The sequence below is a fragment of the Orycteropus afer genome, unplaced genomic scaffold, assembly GCF_000298275.1.
Source record: "Orycteropus afer afer isolate SDZICR_OR568_19922 unplaced genomic scaffold, OryAfe1.0 scaffold00558, whole genome shotgun sequence".
Taxonomy (NCBI): Eukaryota; Metazoa; Chordata; class Mammalia; order Tubulidentata; family Orycteropodidae; genus Orycteropus; species Orycteropus afer.
The window spans coordinates 545723-567525 of record NW_006922145.1 but is presented as its reverse complement, the minus strand read 5'-3'; the positions used below and the strand labels follow the sequence as shown (position 1 = coordinate 567525).

At 46.9% G+C, this 21803-nt stretch overlaps 2 protein-coding genes across 2 annotated transcripts in view; one reads left to right on the top strand and one right to left on the bottom strand.

Annotated features, from left to right (window-relative positions):
- Positions 1-11459, top strand: part of BRCA2 (BRCA2 DNA repair associated) — a 101088-nt gene extending 89629 nt beyond the window's left edge. Inside the window, 7 exon segments of the mRNA XM_007955959.1 lie at positions 3054-3175; positions 3557-3755; positions 4116-4279; positions 4378-4516; positions 7212-7456; positions 9796-9997; positions 10897-11459. Of these exon segments, the coding sequence (XP_007954150.1) occupies positions 3054-3175; positions 3557-3755; positions 4116-4279; positions 4378-4516; positions 7212-7456; positions 9796-9997; positions 10897-11459 (1634 nt within the window).
- A 4800-nt stretch (positions 11460-16259) lies between these two features.
- The window catches only part of N4BP2L1 (NEDD4 binding protein 2 like 1), an 18255-nt gene continuing 12711 nt past the window's right edge, over positions 16260-21803 (bottom strand). The window contains exons 2-5 of the mRNA XM_007955955.2: positions 20967-21094; positions 20574-20662; positions 17554-17630; positions 16260-16521 (exon numbers count right to left, since the gene is read on the bottom strand). Of these exons, the coding sequence (XP_007954146.1) occupies positions 16260-16521; positions 17554-17630; positions 20574-20662; positions 20967-21094 (556 nt within the window). The remainder of the gene's footprint in view (positions 16522-17553; positions 17631-20573; positions 20663-20966; positions 21095-21803) is intronic.

Genomic DNA, 21803 nt, shown 5'->3' with positions numbered 1-21803 from the left:
AATACCTCCCGTATAGATCCCCTTCCAAGTGGATGACAGTAGTAACCAGGCACCATCTAGTTCTTCTGGTCACATAGTTGTATACGCTGCAGGTCGGATGATGTACCAGTCGCTAGGACTAATTGTTCCAATGAATTTTTGGTTTTCTTCTTCTTCTTTGCTCTGGACGAGGAGAGACCCATCATTGCCTCTAGATGGCAGCTTGCTAACTTTTAAGATCCCAGTCACTACTCGTCAAATTAGGGGGTGGAACAATGTTTTGTATAGTATGTTATGCCAGTTGAGCTCGATGTCCCCTGCAACTATGGTCCCACCCCCACAGGTTGAACTACTCGGTCTCTCTGGGCAGCTGGCTGTGAACAAGCAGTGACTACAACCCTTCCCCTTGTCAGCTCTACTATAAACCTGGGAATTCTGATCATTCACATAAACTTACAGGACCATTGTCTGCCAACCCTATGTATTTTCTTGGATACCCTCCCCATTTCATAGACATACCTAATCGTCTAGCCTGTCCGCCTTTCTTTCCCTCCATATACCCATGCTTGCCTTCACTGACAACGCAGTACTGTATGTGCAAAAGGTTCGTATTTGTTGTCTGTACCTCCCAGGTACCTCTCTGTCTTTCTCATCCTCAATGGTGCCATATTGCTCACTCACATATGGTACATTGCCCTTCTCTTCACCCAAATCAATACTTATTTCTATCTATCTAACGGCGTTCCCTTCCTTCCCCTCCCACCCCTTGTAACCAACCAAGAAAATTTCCTTCTATAAGATAAACCTTTCCTTAACTCTTACAATAACGGACTAATACAATATTTGTCCTTTTGTGATTGTCTTATTTCACTCAGCATAATGTCCTCCAAGTTCATCCACATTATGCGGTGTTTTGCAGATTCTGCATTATTCTTTAGCGTTGCATAGTCATGGTGTCCCTGGTTTCTTTGTTCCATATTATTTTCTGTGCTGAGCTCATTATGTTTATGAATCATATTATCATTTCCTTTGTTGCTGTTGTTTTAGTATATGCTTCTTGTCCTCTTTTTTATTGTGATGTGAAGGTTTATCATTTTTCTTTGAGGTTACCCTATGATTTATCATTTTATCCCTGAGTTTAGAATAGTCCATTCTATCTTGCAACTCTTTTCACTTCTTCACCATTTACAAGTTCTGTAACTACACAGTCTTTTCCCTCTTTTTGTTTGTAGTTGTTCTCACTTGCCAATTGATGTCTCTGGTTCCCTGTTTATGTAAGCTCATTTTACTTTGGATATGTCCATAGCTGTGGTTTCTGGGTTAGGTTATCTTGTGTATTAATGGTCGGTTGTTATTTGCTATTTTTGGTTCTCTGATCAAAGGACTCCCTTTAGGATGTCTTGTAAGGTTGGTCTGGTTTTAACAAATTCCCTTAGTTTCTGCTTATCTGGAAATCTCCTAATTTCACCATCATATTTGAGGGACAGTTTTGCCGGGTATATAATTCTTGGTTGAAAAGTTTTCTCTTTCAGAGTTTTATTTATACCATCCCATTGCCTTCTCGCTTGCACGGTTTCTGCTGAGAAATCAGAGCTTATTCTTACTGGCTGTCCTTTTAGGTAACTTTTTGTTTTTCCTGTGCGGCTTTCAGGATTCTGTCTTTGTCTTTGGTTTTGATGAGTTTGATGATGATGTGTCTGGGTGATTTTCTTTTGGGGTCTATCCTGTTTGGGGTTCGTTGAACTTCCTGAATGGATACGTTCTCATGTTTCATCATTTCAGGGAAGTTCTCCTCCAGCAAATCTTGGACAATTTTCTCAGTGGTTTTGTTTTTCTCTTCCTGTTCTGGAATTCCAATGACACATAAGTTATTCCTTTTGGTGGTATCCCACATGAACCTTAGGCTTTCTTCATTTTGTTTTGATTTTTTTTCTGATTGATCCTTTTCCAAAGAAGTATTTAGGTATTTTTTCTTCCATCTCATTAATTCTGTCTTCCATCGCATCAATTCTTCTCCTTTGCCCTTCCAATGTGTTATCTATTTCTGACAATTTAGTATTAATCTTCTGGATTTCTATCTGTAGATTTAGAATACTTTCTAATTGTTCATTTATTTTGTCATTTTGTTCTTGTATTTTCTTCCAAAATTCTTGTAAGGTTTTTTTCTGTGTTTTCTTTGGTCTGTTTCTCAATCCTTTGAAGATACCTAAAGATAATTCTTTTGAATTCCTTATCAGAGAGTTCCAATGCTGCTTCTTCCTCAGGGATGTGTTCTGGGTCTTTGTCCTGCTTCCTTGTTTCTACCACTTTATCTTGCTTCTTTGTGTGGACTGTGATGGTCTGGCATTGTGGTGTTGTTGTATTTAGATCTCTGTTGACTGTTTGTGAAGAGCAGCCAAGGGTGATTCAGGCTCTTCTTGTTGTTTTTTTATCGTTGGCCTTGTCAGTCTTGCAGGTCCCAAGTGTCCTTGGGGTTGCTGGAAAGCAGAACGTGTTCTTAAGCCCCAGGAATCTGCGAGACTGCTGTCTCTTTAAATATCAAAAACAGTCAAGCTGCTTTTTAAACTTTCAAAATGGTGATGCCCTCCGGACTGGCAAAGGTCCACAGCTCAGCCCACCTTTCTCTTTACCTTCTCCATTTGTTTCCCAGCCACCGTGCACAGTCCTACATCCAGTCCCTGGCTAGCAGGGTGATTTTTAGGTTAATGCTTAGGTCCTACCACCACTCAGGAATCTCCAAGCTGTCTGTGCCATCAGGATTGCTGCCAGACCACAGCTCCGTCTGTCTCCTTTTTTGGTATTTTCACACAAATTCTTCTGCTACTTGGTGTTTAGTCCACTTCTTTATCCTTGCCTTCAAGGCTCAGGGGTCCAGGAGTAACTTCTATATCTGTGTTAATTGGTTTCCCTTTTCTTTGTTGAAGAAGGTCTGTGCAGTCTTTCTGCCTAGTCCGCCATCTTGCTGGATCTATGAGTGGTTTTTTTAACTCCCTGATTTGGGTGTCTTTGTTTTTGTTCTCTGGATTTCAAAGTTTTTAATCTTGTGATTTAGCTGATTAGTTTCTTTGTCCTAGAAAGTACAGTAGCCCGGAGCCTACCAGCACGTGTGCTGACCAGACAGCAAGTGCGTGCTCTGCAAGATGGCGCTGAACTTTACGAGGCTGTGAGCGCCGCGCCAGACCCAGGCCTCCTTGAGGTGAGAGGAAGAACTGCAGCTATCACCCTTCAAGGTGGGAGCTGCTGTGCCCCTTCTGGCCTCGATGGGGAGCATGGTGTGCTGGACTACTGTGTTTCTCAAATAGGAAGGTAGACGTTTGTTGTCTGTGAAGTGCAAACCCGTGCTCTGTGGGAGAGAGATGAGGCAGTCTGCCTGTGAGTATATTAATTTTCATTTTTTATATTTGAGATTTTGAGATACTTGTATTTGCAAGTATCAGAGCCTTCCCTTTTTAAATTCAATTCTGTTGTATTTTATCCTCATTTAACATTCAACTTACAGGGGACACAGGTTTTTGTTTGGTTCTGCTTGCTTTTCTGATACTGTCCGCCTAAACCTTTAACCTTTGACCTGCCACAGGGTTACTTGAGTGAAGAGCAGCTGAGAGCCTTGAACAGCCACCGGCAGATGTTGAACAATAAGAAGCAGGCACAGATGCAGTTGGAGCTCCAGAAGGCCATCGAGTCCGCCGAGCAGGGGGAGCAGGGTCTTTCGAGAGATGTTGCCACTGTGTGGAAGCTGCGTGTTGTAAGCTATGCGAAAAAAGGAGGAGACTCAGGTCAGTGTGGAAGGTATTTGTTTCTATCAGTTTTGTTAAGTTAAATAAATGATCTTCCTTATGAATGAAATGACTATCGATGTTGGCTGATATGTAAAGTTAGTATATATCACAGGTACAGTAGGGGCCACCGGTGCCCACAATGTAACAACATAACCCTTAGATTTATGTTGTTAGATCTCGTCTTTATTTTTAGAGTAAGAAGTGTTACGATGGACTATTTTCCCATTGTGCAGTTCCTTTTTTTTTTTTAATTGTGATTTGGGTGAAAGTTTACAGAGCAAATTCACTTTCTATACAGCAGTTCACATACACTTTGTGTCATGACATTGTGCATTTTTTTAATCTTTCTTTCAACAGTTCTGTTGACTATCTGGCGTCCGTCATCAGAGCTGTCCTCCCTGTTGATGGAGGGAAAGAGATACAGGATCTATCATCTCGCCACATCAAAGGCTAAGAGTCGATCTGGAAGAGGGAACGTACAGTTAACAGCAACCAAGACGACGCGGTACCAGCAGCTGCCGGTACACGTGTGCCCATGCCCTTCCACTCTGGTCGATGTTGTTCAGCTGTAGAATCTACATTTACTTAGTCTTTACACTTCTATTTCTTTTCCCTGTAGACTTCAGATGAAATCCTGTTCCAGGTGTACCAGCCAAGGGAACCCCTTCCCTTCACCCAATTATTCGACCAAGACTTCCAGCCCCCTTGCTTGGAGGTGGACCTGATAGGATTTGTAGTCTCTGTGGTGAGAAAAAGAGGTAACATGAGTGGCTCTCACTGTGCTCTCTGTGGACCCTCTGAAACGCACTGCCTTCTAAGATGTATCTTCCTGCTGGTTAGTTAGGAGCCCTTGGTGGCACAAATAATTAAGCACTCAGCTGCTTACCAAAAGGTTGGCAGTTCAGATCCACACAGGGGGGCCTCAAATAAAGGCCTGGCAGGCTACTTCCCAGAAAACAGCCACTGAAACCCGTGGAGTAGCTTTCCTAACACGCGTGCGGTCACCATGAGTTGGAATCAGAGCCTTGGCCGTGAGCTTTCGTGTATTCTTAGAATGGGATTTCTCGTGGTTGGACTTTTGTCTTTTCCTATGCTCTTTCTCCTTTAAGAGAAATGTTTTTGTGGTTTGGTTCTTAGTGCTGTGTGGATGGTGTTGGCTGTGGGGTGTGACTATGCTGCACTGTTGCCATGGCATTTCGTTTCACCTTGCTTGTACTTGAGTGATTTTCTCCACATGTTTTATTGTGCATATACAGGGTATGTATCGTATATAGAGCATATACAAGGTAATCCACTGCCGTGGAGTCGATTCTGACCCACAGCGTCCCCAGAGGACAGAGTGGAACTGCCCCACAGGGTTTCCAGGGCTGTCAATCTTTATGGAAGCAGATGCCTCAACTTTTTCCATAGGAGCAGGTGGTGGGTTTGAAGTGTTGACTTTTTGGCTAACAGCCAAATTTTTAACCATTGTACCACTAGGGCTCCTATGTGAGTATCAGACTTAGGAATGTTTGTTTTATTCTATGGGTATTCATAGAAAATTCAGTATGCTTACCCCTTACCCATGGACATGGTTAGGTTCCAAAGACCAGGTCATTATGTGAAAATGGAGGATGACTGCGTTATTATGTAACTGCCAAGTTGTATCTTTGCTTAACTGCCAAATGATGTCATTGTATAACTAACTGCCAAACCACTGAGAGTCATGGCCCAGCCAAATTGACACATAACCTTACTCGTCACAGCCAGCATTACTCTCACCTACCCCTTGGCATTTATTACTGCCAGACGTACATCGTTAATGCACAAGATAATCAGATTGTAGATTTTGTACTGTTGTCATAAATGTGAAACATTGGGTAATGTGATAGTTGGTAAATGAGGAGTAGGTGCACTTTCGTTATTTTGTGCATCACGTTGTTCAAGCTCTGGCCACCCAGAGTTTTTCCAGGTGGGCCTGGGTCCTTTCAGTATATGGGGGGCTGAAGCGAGCACTGCGTCTGTTCTTTCAACAGGCTGCCACCCTGTTTGGAGTATTTCCTTCCTCTCTGGCTCAGAGCATGCTTCACTTCATCTTGTCTGTGTCCTGCCCAGCCCTGGGATGCACTGCCCCGAGAGCCCTGGCTCCCCATGTGGGAGAAAATGGTGTTTGGAAGCCAGGATGTGGTTGCTCGAGGTGCTCACTGCTTGCGGTTGTCGTTGCTCCTAGGCCCTCAGCAGACACCTGGGAAATACACCAGTGCATTGTAACCACACGTGTGGCTATTTCTTTCTATCTGTATTTAAATTAACTCCTGCGAGTTGACCCTGATGCTTTTAGCTCCATCCAGCACCACACACTCAGCTTTAGCCTCCCCGTTTCCTTATCTGTAACTTCCTTCTGCAACAGTGGGAGCCCCAGCTCCCATCTACAGTCCAGCACCCACGCCATGCTGGCGCACGCACAGAGCCCTTGCACCGCTGCCCACCCACATCCCTGGGAGAAACCCATCTAGCTCACGGCTTTCACGCGCAAGCCAGGTGCCTGTAGCGTTACAGTGCTCCGTCACGATCCCATTTTCCAAAGTCACTTACGTCATTTCTTTTCCCACCCCCTTTCACGTGGTAGCCCTTTATAACAGAGTTCAGATCATTTTTCCAATGCTTGTGTTCCATCTCGGATCCCCCTCTGGCTGGCTGGCTTGTTGATTTGGGGGGATGTGGCTGGCATGTGAAATATCACTGTGGCTCCAGAGTCAGGGCTGTCCAACAAGATAGACGTGTCCCGTCCTCCCCCCCCCCGCCGCCCTGATCCCGCCCCCCCCCCCACCCGGTCTCTTTCATGTCTGGTTTATCCTCCCTGAATTTCTTTTGCATGAATGAGCTGATGCATGTCTCCTGTCCCTTGCTGTCTCACATGGAGGTTGCATACTCAAGCAGTCTTCTGTGCTTTCCGTTTTGCACTTAGCAGCATGCCTTGGAAATCTGTTCTTGGAGGTCTTCCTAATTCCTTTTTCCGTCATATGCTATATATGAATGAGCCAGTTATGCGTTGCTCGCCTGGGTATGGGCTTACTAGCAATGTGTCCATGAGTCCCCACCGATAGACGCCTTCAGGGACCCTTTGCGTGTGTATTTTAATAGGACACCTTCAGGGGCCCCTTGTGTGTGTATTTTAATAGGAATGAAGGTGTATTAGCATAGAGTAGTGGAGTGGATGCTGAGTGGAGAGGTAAGTGTGGACATAGTTCTGAGTCTGCCTGTGTCCCCATGGCTTCCACACGGTGCATATTGTGACATAGGCATTGATGTTTCACCACCATGAACAACAGGGTGTTTTGGAATCCTGAGATTGCTCTAAATTCAGTTATTTTCTATTGCTTTTGATATTAGCACCTCCTGACATAACAGGCGCATGTAAGCGGTTCCTTGCATTTCCAACATGGCTCATTTTTTCTTTCTTTTCCCATTTAGGTCTTGCCCCTGTGGTCTATCTGTCAGATGAAAGCCATAATTTCCTGGCAATAAAATTCTGGATCGATCTTAATGAAGACATTATAAAACCTCCTATGTTAATTGCTGCCAGCAACCTCCAGTGGCGACCACAGTCCAAATCAGGAGTTCCAACTTTATTTGCTGGAGATTTCTCCACATTTTCTTCCAGTCCAAAGGAGGGCCACTTCCAGGAGGTGTCCAAGAAAATGAGAAATGCCATTGAGGTGAAGTGACTTTCAGCTTTACCACATATTTTTGATCTTTTTCTATATTGACATTCAAATATTAAGGTCCTTTCTGAAAATTGGAGGGTTGACTTGAGTGAGGTGCAGTTCCATTGTACATGCCCAGGAAGCTGAGGAGATTGGGGAAAGGTAGGGATGACAGGTCCCAGGGAGAGAGGCACAAGCCATGGTGAACGGACTTGGGAGGGACTGAGAAGGAAGTGAAGAGCTGCAGACCTTGTAGGCAAACTAGCAATCGGTCGCCAGAAGGCATTGCCTGTGACGGTGGCAGGTGACAGTGTAATTAGTAAAAACCTTACCATGTAATCTACAGGTTTTCATTTAACTTCATATCCAGAATGTTCTAGTTCATTACCTGCCTTCTGTGTGAAACAATCTGCTCTTGTCCCCCAGATCATGCCTGAATCTTACACTTTAATCTATTGATACATCATACGGTAATGTTAGCAGTCATTTATGAGTACCTGCTGTGTGCCAAGGAGCTCTGGTGGTGTGAGTGGTTAAAGCATTTGGCTGCTAACCAAAAAGTTGGCTATTTGAATGCACCAGCCACTCTGTGGGAGAAGGATGAGGCAGTCGGCTCCATAAACACTGACAGCCTTGGAGACCCTGTGGGGCAGTTCCACTCTGTCCTCTAGGGGTGCTTTGGGTCAGAATCGAGTCCACAGCAGTGGGTTTGGTTTGGACTTTGCTTCCATAAAGATTGACAGCCTTGGAAACCCTACAGGGCCCTTCTACTCTGTCCTCTAGGGGCGCTGTGGGTCGGGTTGCACTCAGTGGCAGCGGATTTGGTGTTTTGGTTTATTGTATGCCTGGCATTGCCTCCTTTAATTCCACCACCAACCCCATGAGGCTGAGATCTGTTAGTCAGTGTATGGGTGAGAACCAGAGCCGTGGTGTGGGCTCACAGCCCAGTGATTCAACCTTGGGCCGTTTGAATTCAGAGCCCAGGCTCTTCACTCCTGTGCAGCTCTGCGTCCTGTGGAATGAGGCCTTCATCGCTTGGTAATTAGTGAGGAATCCCTGTGAGATAAGCCTCTTAGTTCTATAGTTATAATTTGTGAACTGTGTGTTACTCAAAATGTATGTACATAAAGTTTTATTTAAAAACATCAGGGTAGCTGCTGTGGAAAGGAAATCTGCCTTGTATTTCACCTGAAGCCTTGGTCCACAGCGTGAGGAGCTGCACCTGCTTTATGTTGTTTCTGAGGGTGGAATGGAGGGGCCATTCATTATTTGGCACACAACCAAGGTGCCTTCTGGGACACTCAGGTTTTCTGTGGGACACCATTGCCAGCAGTTGAGTTTGGGTTTCTCTGGGGCTTTCTTCGCAGTAGTCTTGCTAAAGGGTCACCTGATAACCACCATTTGCACAGCATTTTAAAGTCAGCCAGACCATGCCCGTGAACCTGGCTAACCTGTGTGAAGCTCCTGCTGTTTGGTCTTTCGTGACTCTGAAACAAGGATTCACGTGGTTTAACCTTCAAATTATTCCAGTGAATTCTTGGAAGATGTGATGTAGGTGAGGCAGTTAGCTCATTTTTCTACCTCAGGAGCACTCTGGAAGGAGCCCTGGTAGTGCAGCAGTTAAGTACTCATCAGCTAACTGTGTTTCAAACCCACCAGCGGCTCCACAGGAGAAAGACCTGCAATCTGCTCGCATGGAGATGACAGCCTGGGAAACCCTGGGAGGTAGTTCCCCTCTGTCACACAGGGTCCCTGAGTAGAGCACAAGGATACTCTAGATGTCAGATGGCTTACAACTATTACACAGTAAACCCAGTCTGCAAATCCAGCACCATGTGCCACCCTCCGGGTCAAACTAGATGATGGGGAAGGTCTCTGACATCTTCCTTTCATGCTCACACACACTCACTCACTCACTCTCTCTCTACATATATCCCCTCCCTTCCTTAACGTTAACCCAAAACCCAAACTTACTGCCTTCCAGTTGATTCCAACTCACAGCACCCCTAGAGGACAGAGTGGAACTGCCCGAGGCTTTCCTAGGCTGTCAATCTTTATGGAAGCTGAGTGCCTCATTTTTCTCCTGTGGAGCAGCTTGAACTTTTGGTTAGCAGCCAAATGCTTTAAGCACTGCGCCACCAGCAACTTTAATTTCCCCTAAATCATGGTTTTTGGTTTTGTGTTGCCTCGTAAGCATACTGCTGGACAGTTACTGTCACACCTTGGTGTCTCATCCTTTAGTTTTTATTCCTGTATTATTTTTCATGTCTAGTTGTAATGTAAACACTTCCTGGAAACGTGCACGTGTGGTCTGCACTGTATGCAGCAGCTCTTCCTGTTTATTTTCTCAGAATGTTGCTGTATTTTGCAAGGACGCAGAAGACAAGCTAATGCATATACTTAATGCAGACAGCCCCAAGTGGGCCACCCCAAGTAAAGACCGTGCTTCCGAGCCACACGCTGCACAGGCCGTCCTTGGCGCAGAAAATACGCCTCTGGTGAGTAAACGTCTGTGTACCGTAAGGAGTGATGTGAACATCACACATGCAGACAGTCTGTTCTGACGAATACTAGTAAACGCAGTAAGCGTGGCTCAGCCTCCCTAGAAAGTGTGGTTGTGTGCTGCGTGGCTCCCAGAGGAAGGCTTGTTTTCTTTCCTGGAGTGAGACTAGAATGTCCTCGGGTCGGGCTTTGCAAGCGGGTGCTTTCATACTTAGGCTTCTGCAGACTTGTGATCGACAGCCGCTTTTGCCTGTTTCCTTCTGGCGGGAGGACTGTTGCATACGGTTAGAGCAGTGCCTACGCTCAGTTTAACTGTTTAAACCACAGTAGATGCCTCCATATATTAGAAATCAAGCTACGTTCTGTCGTAGTGGCTGAGAACTAATTCCTAAGGAGCTGAGCCTTGCTAAGTGTCATCTGTACTTATGTTCCGTCCTCAGCGTGGCACAAACAGCTATCCCCTCGAAGGGCCACGGTGGGGACGGAACCATGAGCACACACTAGGCAGAGGCATGGGTGGGGCACAGTCTGCCCAGGGCACAGTGCCAGAGGAGGGCTGTCGGAACCACTGAAAGTGGTTCTAGGGTGTTTGGCTGTTTCCCGTGTTAATAATAAAGGATTGGAGCCCGGCTCCTGTCCCCTCCTCTTTTCTTGTCCTTCAGCTTGGTTAGTCTTGCCTTCCTCCTCTGCTCTGATGGTCAGTTTACACCCTCTTGTGGCAAATTCTTTCCTGAAACAGCAGGCGGGCTGGCTGTGGACCTGGTCTGTCTGCCCCTGGTGGGGGAGTGTGTGTGCTGTCTGCGTGACTGAAGGCTTACTGAGAGCTCGTTTGGTTTTGTTTGGTATGTAGCACGTAATTACAGCAGGCCACTTCTTAGGTGGTTTTTACTGGCTCTTTTTCTAGTCCTGAGATTAATTCGCGGAGTTCTTTGTCACTTTGTAGCCGAAAGGGAGGTCTCTGCCAACACCTGCGCCTTCCCAGAAGACTTCCAAAGGGGAGAGGGAAGTCGAGGACCCAAAAGCCGTCAGGAAGAGAAGAGCCCTGGACTTCCTGGGGAGACTGCCTTTGCCGCCTCCCGTCAGTCCCGTCTGCACGTTTGTTTCCCCGGCGGCACAGAAGGCATTTCAGCCGCCCCGGAGCTGTGGCTTCAAATATGAGACCCCTCCAAAGACAAAGGAATTGTGTTCTCCTCGGATGACTCCGCTTAGAAAAGGCAACGAAACTGCTCTTGTGGAGAGCGACTCCATAGCTGATGAAGAACTCGCGCTCATCAACACCCAGGCCCTTTTGTCTGACTCGGCAGGACAGAAGCCACCGGGGTCGGTCGGAGGTTCCACCAGGACCACGCCCGCTGGTGCCAAAGATCATGTGGGACAGCGGCGGCCTCGCGCGACGTCTGAGCTCCGAGAGCAGGAAGCGTCTCACAGCGGCCCGGAAGAGACCGGCGCCCAGGGGGCAGGCCGGGCAGCGCATTCATACCGCAGATCTCCGAGGCCGCCCAAACAGAAGTGACTGTGCGAGCCGCTGGCTCCTGGCCTTCCCGGTTCACACGACAGACGCCGTTTCAGACTGCGCTTCGGTGCCCGCGGAAGAAAACGCGTCACCCGAGTTCCCTCTGTCTGTGTCGCTGGGGTGCGCTTTGCCCGCTTCTGCGCGGGTCTGCTTTCATTTCCGTTCCAGACCTTACAGCCAGCTTGGTACACGGATCAAGTAACTGAGAAAAAATCTCTATGTCTGCCTGACTTGATCTGACCACTGCAAGTGTCATTTTGAAGAGGTAAACACACCTTTCACTTTAGGCTGTGGTAGCGACCACATGGTAGGAGGGCTCTCGCTCGACTCCCCAGTCCTGTCACTGTTAGTTCCTAGTTGAGATTTCTTTTCGGGGTAGCTCACGGTGAGCAGTTTCTCTGAACACATGTTGGTGCCGGCTTAACCCTTCCTGTTCAAAAGTCAGGATGCGTAAGACACGGGGAGGGGAGTTTGCTTCCGACCGGTTCTTCATCCCTAACTCCCCGCGACCACACGAGCAGCCGGACCTTCTGTGCAGTTCCGAGGTACGATTCCCAACCGACTCACCAGAGTTAACACCATTAAAAATGCGAATGTTTTGTTAGGGGGTTTCGTAGTGTTGTTATTAATTTTGAAAAGTAAATATCATCTGACCTGCAGCCTCAGAGTGTGTCTGGTTCAGATTTGCACGGAGTATACCTGCTTTGTCTGGCGTCTTTGTTCACACACTTCACCAGACCCTGAAGGCCACCAGAGGGAACAGTTCACTGTAAGACGCTGTTCTCCTGACTTAATTTCTTTATGCTTAGTGGAGAGAAGGTGGCCAGGCAAAAGCAGGGAGAAGCTGTTAAATCAAGCTTTTTAATCTGTTCACTTTATATGTAACTACCTTGTTTTCCTAATCATAATTATATCTGGTTATAAACACATTTCAAAGCCAAGAATAAATCCTTTTAAAAATCTATTTATTTCCTTCCAAAATGATTGACTGGGATCCATGATCCTTCTGTCCTCTAAAATCCATTGGCCTACTAAGTCGTCTATTTTACTAGTCTTTTAACTGCCCCCTAGTCCCATTAATAAAAAATACGAGCTCTGGTGGCGTAGTGCCTAAGACACTTGACTGCTGACCAGAAGGCTGGTAGTTCAAACCCACCAGCCACTCCTCGGAAGGAAGGTTGGGCAATATACTTCCGTAGTGATACCACCTAGGAAACCCAAGGAGGGGTCGCTATGAATCATATTGACTCAATGGCAAGTGAGTTTGGTTTTTGGTTTGGTTAGTCCTGTTAATGCAGGTTAAGTGGTTTCATAAATTCTTTTGATCCTAACATCCTACTCATTTCCAAGTGATCCATCTGGAACAAGGAAGAACCTTGAGTCCCAGATGAACAGAAGGAAGTAGATTATAAGAATTTAACTTTTCCTTTGATTTCCGAGGAAAACCAGCTTGTCCCTCCTCTGCTCGTCAATACCGTTCAGACCACTGTGCTAGGGACACCTAAGGCCCTGCCCCTTTTGTTGTGCATGAAGTGTGTCTGTGAGGATATTGTCCCCAGCAGGGTGATCACGTCAGGATGACAAAGTCCAGAGTCCACTGTGTGATGGGGGTAAACAGGCAAAGCAACCTACTGATGATTCCGCGGCCCTCAGCCAGCACCCACCGTGTGCAGTGCCACCGCAGCCCGTCAACAGTGCCCGCGAGATAGTGCAGGTCATCGTGGGAGGCTCGCAGGCTTGTCTGCGGCAGCAGCTGTGGGTGTTACCATCGTCCCAGACGAGGGCCCGAGGAGAGGCAGAGGGACACAGCCCACCGGGACCCTGCTCTGCAGAGCTCTGTGCAAGCCCTGGATCGAGAGCCAGTGCCACGTCACTGGGAACCAGACCCTCAGCAAAGCAGAAGGGGAGTAAAGCCGTCCCCAGCTTGGCGCTGTCCCTTCTACTAAGCTCCATCATGTGAGCCATCTGTACTGAGCTGATTCTACAGTGACACCCAGCACTCCCTGGACCGGGAATACAGGAGTAAATAAGGAGCCCCAGTGGCACAATGGTTAGAGCATTCGGCTGCTAATCAAAAGGTCTGTGGTTCAAACCCACAGGCTGCTCTTCAGGAGAAAGATGTGAGAATCTGCTCCCATATAGATGACAGCCTTTGAACTCTTACAGGGCAGGTCTGCTCTGTCCTCCAGGGGCGCTGTGAGTTGGAAGTAACTCCACAGCAGTTGATTAAAGGAGCCCTGGTGGTGCAGTGGTTAAGTGCTCGACTGCTAACCAAAAGGTTGGTGGTTTGAACCCACCCAGTGGCTCTGCAGGAGAAAGACCTGGTGATCACAAAGATTCCAGCCTGGGAGACCTTATGGGGCAGTCCTACTGCGTCACATGGGGGTGCGCAAGTCAACAATTGACTTGACAGCCCCCAGCAACAGATTACTATGCCGTGCTTGGGTACGCAGAGTTTAATGAAACTTACGCTCACCCCTTAGATTCATTCACATTTACTCTACTCTATTTTGTCAACCAAATTTTGTTACTCAAAGAGATACCACCTTACAAAGTGTTGGTGAAACAAGGACGGATGCATCGCTGGTGGCCATCAACCTGTGGAGTAGATTTCAATAATGTCAGGTCACGGGAACATGCAGTGAAGGGGTCTCTAATGTGCACTAGTTTGTTGATGTCAATTCTGACACATGTGCACAGAACAAATCATTTACATAAGCCAGCATATAAATCTACTTTATTCATTTGTACAAAATATGTAATATATCATTTATATAAGATATATGTTTTTATTGGTTTACGTTGGACATGCTGTTCTGGCCAATGGTTTATGATACAGAAAAACTGGTTCTTATGTGGAAAAACATGATTTCCTTGGATTTCTATCCAAGAAGAACATGATTTCCTTGGGATTTAGGTAATTACGTTTTTATATTGTTGATTTAAAAAAACAAATTCAATGACACACCCGTATGAATGTTATGTACAATTTTTAATAACCATAAAAGCACCATTATATGGGACACTGAAAATAACACTCCACAGAACATTAGAAAGAAGCTGCTGGCCAATAGGAAAAAAAGCAGGGTCTTGTCTGTCATGATCACTAAATTAGCCTGATCCTAGTCTGCTGGAATTTAACTTGGAGTCATAAAGTCTATTTGCATATAAGAGGGACACCCACCCTTGTAGGAGAACGTGATTGTCTTAAAGAAGCCACATAAAACAATTGCTAACTGCTGGCTGTTCACTGGAAGGCTGGCAGTTCAAACCCGCCCAGAGACACCTCCGAAAAAGGCCTGGGGATAACGTCTGAGAAGTCAGCCACTGCACCCCCTGCAGGGACAGCTCTACTCTGACACACGGCGGCTGCCACGAGTGGGTGTCAAGTGGACGGTGACGGGCTCCTGGCTCCGTGCTCTCTGTCCTGGGATGCGTAACTTCTTGCACTCCCAAGTATTTCGGCTGCCAACCAATTACATTATAGGCATAATTTAAAAATATTTAATTACGCTTTTCAAAAACTTGTTTTATGAAGACAGGCTCATTTTATCTCCACTAGTTGAACAACAGCCAATTTTACTTATTTTGTTGTTGACAATCTACACAGAACATACGCCAGTTCAGCTGTTTCTCCATGTCCAGTTCAGTGACCCTGGTTCCATTCTGCTAGTTGTGCAAGTGTCCTCACACGCCTTTGAGTTGTTCCTGCCCCACTGACGTGAACTCACTGCCCCTACACTTCCTAGAGGGCGATTATCTTTAAAATGAATATGCCAGAAAGTACACATGTATGGGAGCACCACCCTTCACAGAAGACACGGGAGAATGATTTCCTTATTCTGCAAACATGTCCTTGTTAGAAATGTGTCCGACCCTTCATAGCCAGTCAAGCTACTCGGGAAAATGTGTCACATTACTTAAAGCCGTGCCTTGTGTTTTAACTACCACTTCCAACAACAAGGGAGCCCTGGTGGCATAGTGGCTGAAGCACTTGGCTCCTAACCAAGAGATGGTAGTTAGAACTCACCAGCAGCTCCACAGGGAAAGATGTGACAGTCGGCTTCCTTAAGGATGACTGTCTTAGAGACCCTCTGGGGCAGTTCCACTCTTATCTCTGGGGCGTTGTGAGTCAGAATTGACTCCAGGGCAATGGGTTTGGTTTGGCCTTTGTTTCTATAAAGATTGACAGCCTTGGAGACCCTGTGGTGCAGTTCCACTCTGTCCTCTAGGGGCGCTGTGGGTCAGAATGGACTCCACAGCAGTGGGTGTGGTTGGGGCTTTGCTTCTGTGAAGATTGACAGCCTTGGAGACCCTGTGGGGCAGTTCCACTCTGTCCTTTAGAGGCACTGAGAGTCAAAATTGACTCCACGGCAATGGGTTTGAGGTGGTTTTTTTCTATTCGTTCAACAGGGTTAAACCTGAAAACTTTTTGGCCGTTGTTCTACTAGTGTAAGTCAAACAAGCCTACCTTCATCAAACACTAATTTTTGGTAGGAATAATGAAATGCTTAAAAAAAAAAAAAAAGGAGTAATTGATTTTGTTCTCGAGTTCCCTATCAACAAGCTATTTTCTCACTAGAAAGGGGCGTTGCTTGCTCAGATCTGCGCATGCCCCGCCACAGACCCCCAGCGCGTGGGAGCACTTGACAAACACGAGCGAGCGTGACTGTAATGGTGTCTGCTAGACAACCTGTGGAGCTGAGTGGTCTACCCTGAAATTACAGCTCAAAGAAGAAATACCAAAAACTGACGTAAAAACGGATTTAGGACACTTTGCCGCGGCTGTCCGAGAAGAAGCTAATATCCATGGTGGCATCCGCCTCTCCTGCTGAAGAAGCTCTCGCTGGCGAAGCCGCTGCTGCGGGGCTTCCCGCTGGGACACACCACGTAGGTGGGCCAGGGCCCTGCGACGTCGGAAGGGGACGTGGCGCCCCGGTCCTGGTTCCTGTTCGCTCGGCCTGGCTTCTCTGCGTGCAGCACGCTGTGAAAGGTAACGCACTGTTCATACCGTTCTTTCATGCGCTGTATTTTCTCTCTGGAGACGCCGTGAATGTTTCTTCTATGTGGGGAAGAAAGCGCAAACGTTTAGTTATGGCCGTCCATCAGCGTGAGTCATTTGTATTTTACGAGGCCTGTATTATCACGTAAACAGGACTTAAGGGTAGCTAAACATGACATCTTGTTACGCTCGCTCGCTAGCTTTCAGGCCCCATTCCTGTTGGCCACGCTGCCGCTCACACCCTCAAACTACCCCGAGGTTGGCAGGAGCCGACTGGCGCGTCAGAAATGCTTCCTTTGTGGAAACCCCAGTTCTGTGCTTCTGGAGGTAAGACAACACCATGAGGTCCTTTTCTCCTATTGGCTTGTTAAGGGCATGCATTTACCACCCGTTGACCTCAGCCAGTCCTAGATACTTCTAGATGCTGACTGGAGCCACCTTAGATTCTACTGGGTATCCGAATCAGCCGGGGGCAGAGATTCCAACTGTGAAGTGGGCTCCTCCCGCTAAGATTTTAACCACCTCCCCAGGGCACTGGGGCGGGCCAGGTCCACAGACCCACTTCCAAAAAACACTTAATATCTGTTTGTAACTGTGAGAATGAACTAGCTGCATTTCTGAAGTCAGTTATGACATAACACTTGCTTTACATCACTGACTTTATCAAATAACAGCAAATATCAGAACCCATGCACCCAGTCAACAGTTAGTACAGTTGGGACATTTGATGCGTCATCAGTAGAAGCAGCATCTAGACCGTGCAGAAACACCGCTAGCACATAGACTCCCACCAGAGGAGTGTTCTGAGGGTCACTTATGAGGAAGCAGCTCAGCAGAGTGTCTAGTGGGTCCCAAGAAAGCACCGAGGCCCAGCCAGGACTTAAGCTTTAGCAGCGTAGCACTGTCTCAGACAGCTGACCCCAAACTGATGTCTTCACATTCATAATTACAAAGGGATCAATTTGCAAAGAAGACCCTTTCTGGCCTGAAAATTCCCCTGTCCACTGCCAGCCTGACCAGTTTTCTCGTTCAGTCTGAAACACCTGAAAACAGCAGGCTACCCAATGAGGCTCTAGAAAAGCAAAGAAGTACCTTGCTAACTCTGCAACGTTGAATTTCCAGCGAGTGTCAGGTTCTCGGAATATAACTTCATAGTTATTTTCAAGTGCCTGATTTTTCAAAAGTACATAAAACATTGAAGACATGGTATGTATGTTTGGGAAGGTACACGCTGCCATTTAACATTTACGACAAGTCTTTTCTGAAATTCCTTTGGTTTGACCAGTAAGCCAATGCCTAATTGCTCTTACAAAAATACAGTTGGTTCGTGTCCATACTTAGCCACTCTCAGAGTATACATTATGGTTCCCAGTGATTACATTGTGGTTTGTCTTCTCTCATATGTAGGAAAATTATAAAGGTCCTTTTCTTTTTGGCCATTTTTAAAGTATTTGGCTGTACCCTGAGGTGATCTCTAAAACTTAAACCAAAAGTATCCCCTGAGGTCGTCTGAAAACTGAATGCTGGTTTAGCTTAGTAAAGTCATCTGCCTTGAGCATTTGTGGTCTTTTAAGATCTGTAGCTATAGGATCAGGGTGACTACAGCAACCCACGAGGTTAGACAGGAACCTTGGGGGGGGGTGTCGATGGAGGAGGAACAATTTGGAAAAGAGGGGTGGCGATGGTTGCACAATTTGAAGAATGCGGTCAGTGTCCCTGAATGGTACATGGAGAAACTGTGGAATTGGGGTATGTTTTGCTGTGTCTATTCTCAACAACAACAACAAAATTAAATTATATTTAAAAAAAAAAAAAAGGTAGATGGCTGACCTTTAATGTCCTGTCAGCAGGTAGGAGCAGTGAACTCAATGGCTTCTCAAACTCCCTGATATGACTATTGTACAATTACTTCCATCACATCTCTTGTCCTGTCCCTCATGCCTTGGCTTAGAAAGTGAGAGTGCTGTGGGAACATAGCTTATGGAATCAAGAGTCATTTCCACAGACTTGGCTGTTCCCTCCACGAGTGTCTTTCCCTACGATTCCATGTTGTTGTTGTTATGTGCCATCAAGTCAGACCTGACTCATAGCGACCCCTCCCTGGGTTTCTGAGGCAGTATCACTACAGAAGTAGATTGCCCAACCTTCCTTCCAAGGAGTGGCTGGTGGGTTTGAACCGCTAGCTTTCTGGTTAGCAGTCAAGTGCCTTAGGCACTACGCCACCAGAGCTCCTATAGTCTGGCTCAAAGCCCCATGTCCTTGACTTTAGAAAACTATTACAGGATCTATGGAAGCATTCCTATATTCTTTCTGTTCATCAATTCACTAGTCATCTCAGATGGCAGTTTCTATGATCACTGTTGTTCATTGTGTTACAAGATGCAGAATGAAACGAAAAGAGCTCCAGAAAGACATTCCTTCATTCCTTCAATGGATGCTTTCAGCTAGGGAAGGATTTGGTACCATGTCTGGAAAACACCAAATTTCCAGGTGCTATTCAATAGCTGGAGACAGCTGAAAAAAATTGTACATATGCAGAAAACAAAACAGGAAACCGACTTCCCTTGAACCCCTGTTGGTGAAGCCTAACTCTTAGGCCTGGTCTGCACTGTGATTCACTTGCGTGCTCATATTCCTGCTTTCTTTTTCCACTTGGGCTCCCGATCCATGAACTGAAGTACTATCAGGGTGGTCCTTGTTTTCTCACATGGCCCCGGTCCCATGAGATGGGCCTCTGTAAACCTGACAGAAGCTCTGCGGGACACAAAGCAGACCTGTCGGGATGTGACTGTGCCCATAGTGTAAGTGGCTGAGAAACGGCCTACCACGAGCCCAGCTTTAGAGATCCTCGTTTCACAGTTAACAGGGTGGGATTGCGTGTGACTAAGCAGAGTGCTCAGCTGTCTCCCTCCTGCCCCACTCTGTGTTTCTCGACCTTTCTTCCCCTGATGCCTAACAGCAGGAATCCTGGTGGTGCAGTGACTTAAGTGCTCAGCTGTTAACCAAGAGGTTCATAGTTTGAATCCAACAGCTGTTCTACAGGAAGAAGATGTAGCAGTCTGCTTCCTAAAGATTGACAGCCTTGGAAATCCTGAGGTGCAGTTCCAATCTGTCCTCCAGGGGTGCTATGAGTCAGAATCCACTCCACAGTAGTGGGTGTGGTTTGGGCTTTGCTTCTGTGAAGATTGACAGCTTTGGAGACCCTGTGGGGCAGTTCCACTCTGTCCTCTAGGGGCGCTGTGGGTCGGAATAGACTGCAGGGCAGTGGGTGTGGTTTGGGCTTTGCGTCTATAATGATTGACAGCTTGGAAACCCCGTGGGGCAGTTCCACTCTGTCCCCTAGAGGCACTATTAGTTGGAATCAACCCAATGGCAGTGGGTTTTGTTTATCTCAATAAGATGATGGAATTAACCCTAAACCTGTTTTTAAACTACACATTTCTATTTAGTTTGCTTGAGAGTGTTGGAACTCCCAAGCTAGCAGCAGTACATGGTGCTGAAACCCCTGCTCGCCAAGGGCAGACCCATCCTGTGAGTGTAACCTGCAGCTCCACTGGTAGCATCACCAAGCCCAGTATTTCTCTGCAAAATCAAGTCACATCTCTCTGCATTGCCTCCAGTTAGGAAAATGACCAAGACAGAAACGCTCTCAAGAATTCAGACCAAGGACTGTTGACCAAGACTACTTAAAAACTGTAGGGGGTCCTGGTGGCACAGTAGTTAAGACACTTGGCTGCTACCCAGAAGGTTGGAGGTTCAAACCCACCCAGAAGCTCTGCAGGAGAAAGACCGGCAGTCTGCTTCCATAAACGTGGCAGCCTAGGAAACCCTGTGGTGCAGTGCTGCTCTGTGACATGGGGGCGCTGTGATGGGGAAGCGACTCGCCGGCACCCAACAACAAGAAATTGTACCGAGGTAAGGTTAGCATCTGAGCGCATTTCAGCCGCTGCCCAGCAGAGCGCCACTGATCTCAGACCCCTGCCTGCTCCCCAGGAGAGCTGGTCAGACACAGGATGAGAGCATGGGAGGGCAGAAGAGAGGAGAGAAGAAACGTGTCAACTTTTGCACAAGATGTCCACAACTGAACAATTCCGAATGACGCTTCCTCCTACCATGACGGCATAGGGCTTCATTTCCCAGGCGTGGAGGTTGGTATTATCGATAATTATGGGGGATATGCCATTCCTCATTGCTTTTCTTGCTGCAACACAATGTTACAGAACAGTGAGCAACATGCAACAATCAGAAGGCTGGGCCATAGCCGCGTTTGTTACTTTTATCACAGGCTGTCCTTCCACACACAGCTTTAACGCCGCCTATTCCAGCACCCATTATCAAACATTTTCTTTTTTTCCTGGAATCTAAGGCGGTCATTAGCTCTGTTTTGGGAAGCAAGTGGAGGGACTTTTGATTAAGTTCCTTCTATTAAAGCGTATGCAGTCTGTAGCAGCTACAATCTATCAGTGCACAACAGGGCTTCCCAGGAGATGGGGGGGACCCGTCACCTCTTTTCTGGTTCCACTTGTGTGCTTCCTCCAGGAAGTCAGGGTTGAACTCATAGCTGCCATCGTCCCGGAAGAAAAAGTCATCTGTGCTGAAAACCAGGGCCCTGGGGAAGTCATGCTGCAACTGCCTGCAACATGAAGGAACAAGAGAAAGGACTTACTGTAAGACACACTGAACTTACCGCCTTCTCCCTCTAAAATTCAGTAGTTTGTCATTCTAGGAGCACCAGACTTAGCTGTTGACATTCTACTGGAAGAGAATTCTTGTGTCGATTCCAACTCACAGCACCCCTAGAGGACAGAGCGGAACTGCCCCACAGGGTTTCCAAGGCCCATGATCTTTAGGAAAGCAAAGCCCAAACCACACCCACTACCATCAAGTTGATTGTGACTCAACAGCGCCCCCAGAGGACAGAGTGAAACTGCCCCATAGGGTTCTCAAGGCTGTCAGTTTTTACCCAAGCAAAGCCCAAACCAAACCCAGTGACGTACGCTCGATTGCGACTCACAGCGTCCCTAGAGGTAAAAGTGGAACGGTCCATAGGGTTTCCAAGACTATAATCTTTACGGAAGTTGAATGCCTCATATTTCTTCTGGAGAGTAGCTGGTGGATTTAAACTGTTGGGACTTTTTGGTTAGCAGCTGAATGCTTTAACCACTGTGCCATCAAGTCCCTTGCAACTCATAGCAACTCTATAGGACATTAGAACTGCCCCATAGGGTTTCCCTTGTTACCCTACCGAGAGGGACCAGGTCTTCGGAAGCAAGGTAAGCACAGGCGTAGCACAGAGTAGCAGGCCGGAAGAGCAGGAGGAAGGGGTGGAACCCAGGAAGCCA